We start from the raw sequence: 14,089 nt of genomic DNA, 5'->3' as shown, positions 1-14,089 counted from the left end.
ACGCAGGTGGCGGGGTAGGATCTAGTCCACAGATGGAAACCAAGCTTCAGAAGATTTTGACTCCAAGTAATGCTGGTAAGCAGAGAGGTATATGACCTTTTACATTTTGATTACAGGTAAACAAGTTACTGATTTACCTTGACATGGTATGGTGGCTTATCAACTTTATGATCATAACTTTGTAACAAAAAACCCTGTTTTTCTTGTTTAAATACATATACTTGCATATTCATTGAATTATTTAGACAGGGGATTATTGTACTTAAATAAGTTTTTATATGGCCTTAGGAGGGCACCCACAACCCTCCTTTTTTATATCAGTGAGTACCATGGAGTGATCTTCTTCCAACGCCCTCCTTCTTCGTGCAGCTGCAATGCGCAGTAGAACGAAAAACCGAACTTTAACGAAAAAGTTGGCTATTTCGTTCAACTGTGCATGCGCTTGCCCCGGAAAATTTGAAGACAGAAGAAGACGGAAGTGGATTGATCCGTGATGCTCACTGGTATAACTTCGGGCCGGTGCAGTTTTCTGTTGATAGGAGCACCGGCCCGGGGTTTCAGATAAGTAACTACAATCACTTGGGGGTGCGTAACATTCAGCACCCCCAAGTGCTGCAAGCCTTTCCTTCTCCTTTAAAGGGGATGAGATGTAAAGTCAAAAAAAAAAAAAAATCCCATTTTACGTTTTCTAATGAAAATTAAACATATCTCCAATATACTCTAATTAAAAAATTTGTACCGTTTTTAAAAGAAACCCTAATTGTATGCAGTGAAATTCGAAACTTTAGATGGTCTGTAGCTGCTCTACGTGGTAACAATGGTAATAATGGTAATTCCAACAACAGGGAAGCAATGTGCAGGGTTATTTTATGTTTTGTTTGCATAACTTTGTTAGCCTTAGCTAATCTCTATGCCAATCAACCTCCCCCTCCACATTTTTCTTCCCAGTCCTGCAAAAAAAAAAAAAAAAAAAAAAAGGGCCACTCTGTTTGTTTCCCTGTAGAGCAGCTGGCGACCATGTAGAGATTTGTATCCACAGCAGTCAGAGCAAGTCAAACAAAGGGGGAATTGCACTGAATACAATCCTGTTTTTCATAAAACCGCTACAATTTTTTGTTAATTGAAGTATATTGGGGATAGGTTTCTTTTGCAGTAAAGAATGTAGAAATGGGATTTTATTTTTGCATTTACATCCCCTTTAAAGGCACTTCATAATTCCAACAAATGGGTGCTCGATCTTAACACCGAATATAAAGGATTTTAAGAACATCACATTTTAATTGATGTAAAAAACGGCTCATTGTATCTGCCACGAGCTGTTTTAGGAATCTCTACAGAATAGCAGCCTTAGAGTTAACAATGTAAGTTCCTTGCCATATACAGTATATTGTATATATATATTACCATTCCCTAAGCATATGCAATGGACAGCAGCCTAGAGCAAGAGAGGTGAATCAGCAAAATATGGCATGGACATCTACTGGAGGCATTTTCAGAGTCACAGATCTTTACTTCTAAAGGGCCATGGGTGCCTTGGGCTACTACAGAGGTCTACAACATAGTGTTTAGCACTATTTATTTGTTAAAGTTTAGTTCCTTTATGTCAATGAAAAGAACTGCTACAAGCTATGTAAGTGTCAAATTCCACTTTGACCCTACACAGCGGCTATCTTGATAACAACTCACCTGTGTATACGTTTGCCAATCAGGAAGCAAACCAATGAGACGAATGTATAAAACCCTATACAGTACAATTAATGGATCATAGAGGCTCTATGCACTGAACTGGAGCTCAAGACCTGTTTAAGGTAAACTATGCGGCCTCATTGTTTTTGCATAGCAGACAAAGAGGGTCAAATGGTTTACAGCTGCAATTAATAATTGATGTCCCATAGTCACTGACAAAAAAGCAATGAAGCATCCTAAATGAGTGATGGATGTGAGTTCTGTAAGAGCATACATCTACTTTTTAGACTGACCGCTAAATGCATCATAAAATGACAGCTTAAAAAAAAAAGCATAAAGTATATGTACTTTACTTAAAACTAGATCAATAACAATAATGACAGCATCATCAGAGCTGCCTAATAAACAGGATAAGAACAGCGGCAGCACTCTGTATTCTAACAATACAATGTGAATTTGTCTAAAGAAAACTTGCCTATTTAACAATCATTGTTTCCATGATTGTTTCTTTCTATAAAGTGTTTTAAGACAATTTTCCCTCATCATACAAAGAAAATGCTTGGCAGTTTGCAGTATATAAGCAATGATATGTCTGTTTAAAGGACAAAGAAAATTAAATGTACTTTTGATATTGTAGTATAATAACTAGCTTTAAAACCCTTTGTATACAGGTCAAAGTTCCTGTGGAAATTAATCTATTTACTAGCTAATAGCAAAGTTTCTCTATAATTTCCTTTTTAGTCATACACGTACGGTGCTGAACTTTGCTCTGTATTAGACCAAGGCAAAGAAACTAAGGGAACACAAAGCATATTCAGTCAAAGAGAGATCACCAGCCCACTTTTCCTGAATAAAGCACCTAATCAGCAGGAACCAATCCTGTTCTGTACAGATAGGACTTGCTACATAATAAATGTGAGCATATTACCCTCCAATGTGAAACAAATCTGAGTAATCAACGTTTTGCCTGTTGTCAAACTATTTCCTTTATTTCATACCCCACAGTTAGTTATTTTCCATGCTTATGTTTATGAAGAAAAAGCAATCCCCTCTTCTAGAGCATAGAATTATAATGTAGTCTATTCATGTATAGTGTTTAATTTGGTTTTGCTGTATTTTCTATGGATGGTTATAAATAACATGTAGATAGTTTTGTTGACTTATAAATGGTGTATACTTATTTAAGGTGTCAGAAACTTTTTAATGTGAATTAAATGTGAATTAAAAAACTGATAGAAGAGACAAAGAAAAGAAAATTCAATATTCACGACAGAATTGCTTGTTTATAAAGCCTGTCATTAATGGAATAGCGTGCAGTTGGGGCCCGTCAAATTTTATCACAACCTGGCAGAATATAAAACCAGAGGACAGAGGTAGCAGCCACCAAAAAGGGAATATGCCCTTAGAGCACTTCCACTTACAAGAAGAAGGAATAGGACTGGGCCAAATATTTTGTCAAAGATCAACCAAAACTTTTTTTTGAAAAATTAGTTATTTGACTGCATCCAAAAATACTGCATTATGTGCACATCTATAATGCATTAATTAATACAAGCAATTTCTTTTCAGCCCTACTACAGAGGCATTCTCTACCTCTTCTTTAATTTGGAATTCACCTTTAAATTAACTTTTAGGGGCTGATTCAGTTGGCATTAGGTACAAAGACCATTTCCCCCAAGGTGTGGTTGGAAATAACTCCTACAAGTCAGATATAGACTATTATACTTTCCTATCAATCAATCAATGGAATCATGGAGGTCTGTGATTTTACCATGTTTTTTTATTGTTTTGATTATTTACTATGTTTAATATGTTTTTGATTTTACTATTCTTATGTAAATCACATTGCGGTTTCTGGCAAATATTTCACCTTTATACTTCAGTGTAACAGTCTATTTCCCTTGAAACCATATAAGTTTGTGAAATAGAGTTCAACTCTATTTAAACATATAATAAGAAAGGCCTACAAAAAAGGTAGCTAGGTGTTCTTTGCCTTTTATAATGCCTTTTATATGCCAAACATATTCAGAGAGATCACAGAACTTCGTATATTCTAATCACTAATAAAATATTGTTTAAATTTGTTACAGATTAAAACTCATTACAAATAATCCATATCCCCTTTAAATTCTATCATTTGTGCCAAGACACATCCTGGTGGTTTACAATTTACAGGAAATGACACGTTATCCCATCCTTGATTGCGTCCCTAAAATATCTACATTTCTGCTCTCACAATTCAAATTAATTGTACTTGTAAGCAAAAAGCCAACTAGCAAAAGTACAATACAATGATTCATACATATTTTCTGATATTCATTGGCTACATCTGGAGAGATGCGGCTTCCATTTTTGCAAAACAGCAAATACATTTAAAAATTTAAACACAATGAAAATGTCACTCTCATAAAATGCTTAAATGCTACTTAATTAAGTCCCTTACTGTTCTTTTCCTGGAGCACTCCATAATCCAAGGCACTGTGAGGTTTCCTGAAATCTGTAGATAGAAAAGCCGCTATCAGCAATATTTTAACACAATTACATTTTCGTCAAGATAAAGATGTATTCAAAAAGCGATCATAACCAATTTTACAATAAGCATGCCAGAATCTCTGTCACATACAAACTTAACAAAGGAATTGTAATGCAACACCCCCCCAAAAAAAAAACAGGTGTGGTGCTACCTTTCCAAATTTTTCAAACATAAAAATGCAATCTCTATGTTGTTCCCACTACTACATTTATAAGAATTTATTATACATAATGTTTATCTGCAACTAATGAAGTAAATGCAGCAATGAGTATAAAACAGAGCAAAGATTGCTGAATGTTAGTTGTACAAGGGATATTCTCTCAAATGCATTTATTGATGATTAGTTTCATAAACCCAAACAACTTACCGGGTAGTTATTTTGGTTCTGTGGGAGTCTTTGTTGAGGAGATGCTGTGTAGGGTGGATGCATGCTATTCCTTGATGTATTACCACCAGGATATTGTGGGCTGGTTGTGTTATGTGTTGAGGTATTTTGTGATAAGTAGTAGTCTCTGTTCTGAAACATCAAACCTTCTGATAAGTCTCTTGAGTTAGGTGCCATTGTCTTACAAGTTCCTGTTCTTACTGGCATAGGCGATAAAGCACAGTGATTATCCAAATTTGGGGAACAGTTATTCTCCCTATATCGTAAACATGCCTGGTTCTGTGCAGCCATAGATGCCAGTTCTTCCTCTCGAGCATACTCATCATCAACATCACCTGTTTCCATAGCAATAGAAAAGCAATTGCTCTCAACCAAACGAGGCCTGTCCTCTACAGTACCTCCCAAAGCCCTTGAAGAATGTTCTTTAGTAGCCAATGAAAATACTTCACGGATCTCAAGATTTCTTATGCCACAAGAAGACTCTCTGTTTCGTTGCCCCATAGAGGCATTCCCAATAGGACTTATGCTTGGTCGATCTGATTTGTATAACCTTTGGCCTCCAGGAGGATCTGCCACACTTTTTATAGACCAAGTCATTGTTTTCTGAGGGGCTATTCTTTCTAGCACTTGAACAGTGGATACACTAAAATTTTTCTTGGCATACAGGGAATTTGGGGGATTGGCTAAACTTGGCTGTCGTGATAACATAACACTCTTCTCATCCAGCTGCTGTAAAGAGCTCTTTGACAGAGGTGCCTGCCGTTGCACAGGAACCTGCATTTTCAGATACTCTCCTTCATTTCTCCCACCTGGTCTGGACAGGTTGGGTTTCAGTGTCTCAGTTTTAGAAGCTGTGATTGGAGGAGTAGACCCCTGTCTAACCAAAGAATTATTTGGACTGTAGACACAGTTCATAATAAGATCACTGTTAGAAGAAGTCTGTGAAGGCTGGGTTCTGGTATTATTTGGCACATTTCTAACACAAACTTCTGGAGGACGTGAAGGAGAGTTTGACACTGACCCCGGTAAAGCAATTTCAGAATCTTTATAATTTTTACTGCTGCTCATTTTTCTTCTTTTGTTTCCAACCCAAGTCTAAGGAGAGAATATAGTTATGGATGGTTAAGTCATTCTGCTATTGCCTTAATTACAGAGAATCTACCATGTCATATATTTTAATGCATGTTCTGGAAATAAAAACCATTAAATCAAAGCCTATAACTATGCACTTTACCATGTGAACATCTTTTACAGGGTAATCAAATGAAATTTAACATGCAATCCTATATTAGAGGAAACGCACAGAATAATCACATCTGAGATTCTACTATATAATAACTTATATTATACTTATATACGAGTGTGGTGAGTAAATATTTACCATGAGTAAATATAATTTCAGTATATGTCACACTGTTTCTTTTCTCAGAAGCAACTCATGAAATCTTTGTTTAATCCAATTCCTTTTGAAATGTTTGATCCTTGATAAGAGTAACTCCTAAAAAAGAATATCAGTGATTGCACCACAGCTGAACAGAAACCCAAGTCAACTGATATGTGACTTAACCCTTTGCAAGTGACAGATCATCATCTATCTGATCAGTCTTATCAGTGCAGCCTGACTATGCATTAGGTCTAATTGTATAACGAGACAAATTGTCAATATAACAGTGTTTGGTCATTTTAGATTTTGGAGCATATGTCCCAGTATCTACGGTGAAACCATACGGACCACTTACTATTCTGCTTCTTGTCACACGTGATTTAACATCTTCTTCCCTATACCTATGATACTCATTAGTCACAAATAACTTATAAAAGATATACTTATAAAGAGTGCTTAAAGGAGAAGGAAAGCTACCGAGGCAGTTTATTGCCAATTAACCACAATAGTGCAAGCTAGAATGATATATTTTTTTATTTTATGTAGAATGCTTTACCATACCAGAGTAACAGCTCTAGAAACTCCAGTTTAGGATAGCAGCTGCCATTTTAGCTTGGTGTGACATCACTTCCTGGCTGAGTCTCTCCCTGTTCACTCAGGTCTGGGCTCAGATTACAGCGGGGAGGGGGAAGAAAAATGGAGAGGTCGATAGGAACAAACTGAGCATGCTCAAGCCCAAGCCCTGGATGTTCAAGCTAAAAACAGGAAGTCTGATACAGAAGCCCATGTATACACAATAGGAGGAAAGAAATGTAGTGGTTTTGAAATTTTCTATATATGTATATATATATATATATATATATATATATATATATATATACACACACACACACACACACACACACACACACACACACACACACACAGTTAGGTCATAAATCTTTGGACAGAACAAAGACAACTTTTTTCTAATTTTGGTTCTGTACATTACCATAATGAATTTTAAATAAAACAACTCAGATGCAGTTGAACTGCAGACTTTGTTTTAACTCAGTGGGTTGAACAAAAAGATTGAATAAAAATGTGAGGAACTAAAGGATTTTTTTTAACACAATCACTTCATTTCAGGGGCTCAAAAGCAATTCGACAATTGACTCAAAGGCTAATTCATGGGCAGGTGTGGTCAATTCCTTTATTATATAATTATCAATTAAGCAGATAAAAGCCCTGGAGTTGATTTGAAGGGGGAGGCAGCTTGTATGTGAAAGATTTTGCTGTGAACAGACAACATACGGTCAAAGTAGCTTTCCATGCAGGTGGAACAAGCCATCCTTAAGCTGCAAAAACAGAAAAAAAACATCTGAAAAATAGCTACAATATTAGGAGAGGCAAAATCTACAGTTTGGTACATCCTGAGAAAGAAAGAAAGCACTGGTGAACTCAGCAACACAAAAAGACCTGGCCATCCACGGAAGACAACAGTGGTGGATGATCACAGAATCATTTCCATAGTGAAGAGAAACCCCTTCACAACAAACAAACAAGACAAACAAGTGAATAACACTCTCCAGGAGTTAGACATATAAATATCCAAGTCTACCATAAAGAGAAGACTGCATGAAAGTAGAAACAGAGGGTGCACTGCAAGGTGCAAGCCACTCATGAGCATCAAGAATAGAAAGGCTAGATTGGACTTTGCTATAAAACATCTAAAAAAAAGCCACCACAGTTCTGGAAAACCATTCTTTGGACAGATGAAACCAAGATCAACCTCTACCAGAATGATGGCAAGAAAAAAGTATGGAGAAGACGTGGAACAGCTCATGATCCAAAGCATACCACATCTCTATAAAACATAGCAGAGGTAGTGTGATGGCTTGGGCGTGCATGGCTGCCAGTGGCACTGGGACACTAGTGTTTATCCATGATGTGACACAGGACAGAAGCAGCCAAATGAATTCTGAGGTGTTCAGAGACACTTTCTGCTCAAATCCAGCTGAATGCAGTCAAATTGATTGGTAGGCGTTTCATAATACAGATGAACAATGACCCAAAACATACAGCCAAAGCAACCCAGGAGTTTATTAAAGATTATCTGATCTGAACCCAATTGAGCATGCATTTTACTTGTTGAAGACTAAACTTCAGACAGAAAGGCCCATAAACAAACAGCAACAGAAAGCCATTGCAGTAAAGGCCTGGCAGAGCATTAAAAAGGAGGAAACCCAGAATCTGGTGATGGCTATGAGTTCAAGACTTTAGGCTGTCATTGCCAGCAAAGGATTTTCAACCAAGTATTAGAAATGAACATTTTATTTTCAGCTTTTTAATTTGTCCAATTGCGTTTGAGCCCCTGAAATGAAGTGATCGTGTTAAAAAAGGCTTTAGTTCCTCACATTTTTATGCAATCTTTTTGTGCAACCCATTGAATTAAAGCTGAAAGTCTGCAGTTTCATTTAAAATTCATTGTGGTAATGTACAGAACCAAAATTAGAAAAAAAGTTGTCTCTGTCCAAAGATCATGGCAATTGTGTTTTACCCAGAGTATATAGTAATACTGTATGTACCTAACAGGAAAGCAGTTGTTCAGGAAACTTACATTTGAAGACACATAAACTCAAATTATCCTAACAAAGGTATATCTGTAGTAATAAGTCAAATCACCAGTCATATCTGTAGTAATAAGTCAAATCAAGCCATCCAAAAACCCATTTGACAGTATATAGGCAAGTTGGGTTTATCAGTTGGGAGGTGAGCTGCAGGGGAGTTGTTGAGGACTGGGATAAAAAGAACACTGAGGAGCCTGGGAAGAATAAAGATGAAGACAGAAGCAGCTGAGACAGAGGAGAAGCAGCCTGGGAACAAGATGGGAGCAGGAGCCATCAGATGACCCATAGAGAGAAACTTTATTGGGTCAATGTTATTGTATAATTATTCTGTAACTTTAAATAGTGTAAATATTGTTTTAGTTTAAGTATAATTGTTTAAATTGTCATAACAATCCATTGATTTATTATTTAATACAATCACTTTAATATACACTTATTGGTGGATGTGGATTATTTGTCTACTTGCTTAAAAGAGCCATAGACCCTGGTAAGGGGGGGAATATTATTATTAATAATATTTCATACATATAATATACCTTACACCTGCATTGTTCACACTTCAGATTCAGACTGTAAAAGCCCTGCATTGTTTACATCTGTAATCTCCTGTATTTATCACACCTGTATTATTTACACCTCAGACTGTCAGTGCCCACATTGTTCACCTGTTCACATCTTTAGGTGCAGCATTGGCACTGCATCCTGATGGCTTTCCCTGTCTCTTACCCTCCTCTACCCTACCTATGTGTGCCATACACCTGTCCAACTCTGCATGCCCTAGTCTATCTCTGCATGCCATACTCTGTGCGTGCCATACTCTGTGCGTGCCATACTCTGTGCGTGCCATACTCTGTGCGTGCCCTACACTCCCTTTGTGTGCCATACTCTGCCTGCCCTACTCTACCTGTGTATACCATACTATTCTTGTTCTGCTCTGCCTGTGTGTGCCATACTCTGCCTGTGGTGCGCTCCCTGTGTGTGCCATACTCTACCTGCCCCATGCTGCCTATGTGTGTCATACTCTGCCTGTCCTATGCTCCCTGTGTGCCATACTCTACATGCCCCATGCTTCCTGTGTATGGCATACTCTGCCTGCCCTGCTCTGCCTGTATGTGCCATACTCTGCCTGCCCCATGCAGCCTGTGTATGACATACTCTAGCTGCCCTACTCTGCTTGTGTGTGCTATACTCTGCCTGCCTTGTGCTCCCTGTGTGTGCCATACCCCACGTGCCCCATGCTGCTTGTGTGGCATACTCTGCCTGCCCCATACTGCCTGTGCGTGCCATACTCTACCTGCCCGTGCTGCCTATGTGTGCCACACTCTGCTTGCCCTACTCTGCCTGTGTGTGGCATACTCTGCCTGTCTGTGGCATACTCTGCCTGTCTGTGGCATACTCTGCCTGTCTGTGGCATACTCTGCCTGTCTGTGGCATACTCTGCCTACCCTACTCTGCCTGTGTGTGCCATACTCTGCCTGCCTACTCTGTCTGTGTGTGCCATACTCTGCCAGGTATACTGCCAGGTGAACCTGGTAGGGATTTGTTAACATTTGGATATCCATGTTAGAGGGTCCAATGTGTTTATTCTTGTGCTGGGTGCTGCTATGCTATCCATAGTGGAGAGGAGGATTTAAGGGTCTTAATGTGACAAACTTTTTTCAAATACAATATGAGTGATGAGTGATATCCCTGCAGTGAGCACCAACCATTTGGTTTTTTTGGTGTGCTACTACCATTGAAGTGCCCATGGTCTTAACATTTTTGGTGTTACCATGAGGAGGGGCAACATTCAGGTCCTCGGTCCCACAGTTGGACAGCACTGGCTTAAATAATATGAAAGCAGAGTAGGTCTCACACAGCACTTACCCTGACTACACTGAAATCCAGCTTGGTTTCTTGCGCACATTGCAAAATGAGCTGAAAACAACTTTTACTCTGATTTGTCATTCCATTTTCATAATATCTCTGTAATATTCTCTGTTGCTCTGTAGTAAATACAGACCTAAGGTTCATCTGACAAAACAAAAGAAAAGCAATTTACTACTTTATATAAAACATCATAAAAAGGAAATTAAAATGGATAAAACCATCCTACAGTTCATGTGTAGAGAGAGAGAGAATGAGTGTATATAAAATGTTGTGTTATTCTTACAAAAGAAACATTCACCAGTAAAATGTTAGTTGTAAAATCCACAGTATCATTATTCAATGTGTATATTGTAGTACTAATGTAAAGGAGGTAATTTTTAATTAATGCTTGCTTTTAATAAAATGGCTTCATTTTAGTTGCCAAATTCAGGCAAATCCCATAGAATATCAGTAATGAGTTTTTAAAAATGACAGATCTATAACAAATCTCCCCATTTGGTAACATTCAGCATATATGATGATGACTGATTGAAGGAAATAATGCATGTTTGCAATATTAGCTTTTTAGTATTACAGATTTTTATTATATAGTTTCAGGAATGCTGAAGGCCTTCTTTGTTACTGAACATTTATAGTACAAAAGAAATTCAGTTTGGAAACCCAAATTTGGTTTGCCTGATTTAATTATTGACTATTAAAGGAAAAGGACCAAACATAACCAGAATCATTTTATGTCCTGACCCATGGGTTTAAAATCACTGAATTTCAGTCCCTGTGTGGCACTTATTTTATACTATCACATGTTACTGGGTTACAATCATGCAACAATTCTAGGAGCCCTATAAGGCTGTATGGTGCCAATTTCTCTTAAGTAAAAAATGTGTTCATGCCATTCACCCAAAATGCAGAAATATTTTTTTTCAAATGAATCCTGCAAGCATTTCAAAGGTAGAGGAAATTTTAATTTCATGAATCCCTGAAAAAAGTTTCCTTAGCCAGATATGGGACCTCTAGAACAAAAGTTACAAGAGGAACATACCTCTGGCTGGTATCCCTGAGACCCTGTGGAGGTCACTTCCTCAACATTTGGAGCCACAGGTCCCTCCATGGCACGAGTTTGGTGGCTCTAATTGGCAGAGATATGTGTTCTAGAGAAAAAAATACAGTACAAGTAAATTCTTAGTAGTGCAGGACAGGCAACCAAAATGTATTGTTTAAAGTTGGTAAAACAAGCAGAGACTTTTATTACAAGTCTGTCAATTTACAAAGAAACCATACAAATATATATATACAGTATATGTGTGTGTCCCATTAAAATTATTTTAGCAATGTTTTCTGATAAAAGTAGGGAAAACCACTCTGATAAACCTGCTTGTACCCCAATCCCCAAACCCAGCTTCCTGCATACAAATGAAGGCTCACATGGTATAAGAAAGAAAGATGTTGTAGGATGTAAGGAGTCATTAGTATTAGAAAACAAGAGAATAATTCCTTGGCAGATAAAGTCTGAACTGCAAGAATATTATATTGTTGTTAAGGGAAAAAAAATCAAGAGATAGGGAACTATGTAACGGCAGAAGGGTGTTCAGCCACCTACTGCAAATACATTACTTGATGCAGGGTTAGTATACAAAAAGTTTATATTCCATATTTATTGGTTTATATTAAAAAATCGGCCAACATTTGATTAATTATGGGTTGAGTGCAGAGGACTCTTGTATTTGTCTATATATATATCACCATCATGGTGTCGGCACTCACGAAAACGGTGTTAGTATGCCTGGGTGCAGAAACAATAACTTTATCCATAACAATCCAAAGGAATCCGCACTCACAGGTCTTAAGTTACATTAAAAATAGTTATTAGAACAGATGACTAACGTTTCGGCCTCTCCGAGACCTTTCTCAAAGTATTCATTCTACAATAAACATGCCTTATATGCACACAATCTGGCGGGAAACAATGATAGCTCTGATGTATATTGTTCGTCAGAAACAGAGCGACTTCCTTTATGATAGAAAACCACAGATTCATTGCACTTCATTATAAGGTATGCATTACAATTAAATCTAACAATACAATTTAATTAGACACAATGTTAAAACAAGTTTAAAACCAACATATCAAGACACTGTTCCTTTGTAACTATTTTGTAACAATATGATGACTACTTGTGCTCTAATTTGTAATGAATACTTTGAGAAACATTAGTCATCTGTTCTAAAATATTTTTAATTAAACTCTTTGGATTGTTATATATATATACAACTTTCCCTTGTTTGTTATAGTTATACAGGAGCAGTGACCAGCTCCATGTTGTAGCTCCCACCCTTCCCAGCTATAGTCAGGTGATCCCACTGGTGTCTAATAAAAGGGCAGCCAAGTTTGGGAGTTTTACTTTGAAAGCAGCTAGTAAGTTGCAGGTAAAACTTAGTCCCTTTGTAAAATGTATAATTAAGCAATTGAATTCTTAATGAATCAGATGAAAATTAAGCGTAGGACTGGCCAGATATGGGATGACTTTGACGTAATTGGCCAGCTTAAATATATTGCAATATATGGACAAACAATCCCTGTGTTGTTTAAAGGGTAAGGCATTTTTTAGTAGCAGCATGCACAAAATGTCTCTGTCTTAAATATATTGATAATGGGTTGAGTGCAGAGGACCTCTTGTAGTTGACTATATGTATTTTGTGGTCACACCCTCATTGCACCCCCGCCTAATGGTTTTAAAAAATAGTGGTGAGCACAACTTTTCCTTGTTTGTTTTATATACACACACACAACTAGATAGGTGCACTCAGCCATGGTGATGCCTAGGTGCTGGAACAAAAATTCATATCTATAAAGCAAAAAAACTTCCGCACACATAGGTCTTGATAAGTGAAAAAAAGCTGGTAGATTTATTTCAACGTTTCGGCTTACAAACTCAAGCCGTCATCAGGATGACGGCTTGAGTTTGTAAGCCGGAACGTTGAAATAAATTTACCAGCTTTTTTTCACTTATCAAGACCTATTTATATATATATATATATATATATATATATATATATATATATATATATATATATATATATATATATATATATATATATATATATATATATATATATATATATATATATATATATATATATATATATATATATATATATATATATATATATATATATATATATATATAGATCACAGTTTGTGATCGAAAGTTGAAATGTTTGTTTGAAATAAATGACTTTGGACAATTCTTGTTGAGTGTGGTGCTGTGTTCCTGTATATATACAGTGTATATAGGATGTTTTCAAATATAACTAGCAGAAAGTATACACCATGTAACAATGACAAAAGAACAATTACCCTTGACATCACTCTCTGGCTTTATATGCAGTGAAAGGTGACAGCCCAAAATAATGCATAAAAATAAAGACAAATCGCAGACCGTCTTAGACATCACTCTCTGCATCAGGGGTCCTCAACTGTTTTAAGCCGTGAGCCATATCCAAATGTTAATAAAAATTGGGGAGCAATCCCTATTTTGTTTAAAGAGTAAGGCATTTTTTAGTAGCTGCATGCACAACATGTCTCAATGTCTTAAATATATTGATAATGGGATGAGTGCAGAGTA

At 36.9% G+C, this 14,089-nt stretch overlaps 1 protein-coding gene across 8 annotated transcripts in view; it reads right to left on the bottom strand.

Annotated features, from left to right (window-relative positions):
* The window catches only part of hdx.S (highly divergent homeobox S homeolog), a 56,598-nt gene that overhangs the window by 39,280 nt on the left and 3,229 nt on the right, over positions 1-14,089 (bottom strand). For 5 of the 8 annotated variants that reach the window (XM_041574985.1, XM_041574981.1, XM_041574980.1 and 2 more), the window contains exons 2-5: positions 11,506-11,614; positions 10,464-10,610; positions 4,587-5,699; positions 4,130-4,183 (exon numbers count right to left, since the gene is read on the bottom strand). In XM_041574985.1, the coding sequence (XP_041430919.1) occupies positions 4,130-4,183; positions 4,587-5,699; positions 10,464-10,610; positions 11,506-11,574 (1,383 nt within the window). In that variant the 5' untranslated portion in view covers positions 11,575-11,614. Of the gene's footprint in view, positions 1-4,129; positions 4,184-4,586; positions 5,700-5,985; positions 6,103-10,463; positions 10,611-11,505; positions 11,615-14,089 lie in introns of those variants that run through there. The other 3 variants (XM_041574983.1, XM_041574982.1, XM_041574984.1) reach the window with 2 other exon arrangements.

The sequence above is a fragment of the Xenopus laevis genome, chromosome 8S, assembly GCF_017654675.1.
Source record: "Xenopus laevis strain J_2021 chromosome 8S, Xenopus_laevis_v10.1, whole genome shotgun sequence".
NCBI lineage: Eukaryota > Metazoa > Chordata > Amphibia > Anura > Pipidae > Xenopus > Xenopus laevis.
Note: the sequence above shows the minus strand (reverse complement) of the source record. Positions and strands in the feature narration are given on the sequence as shown.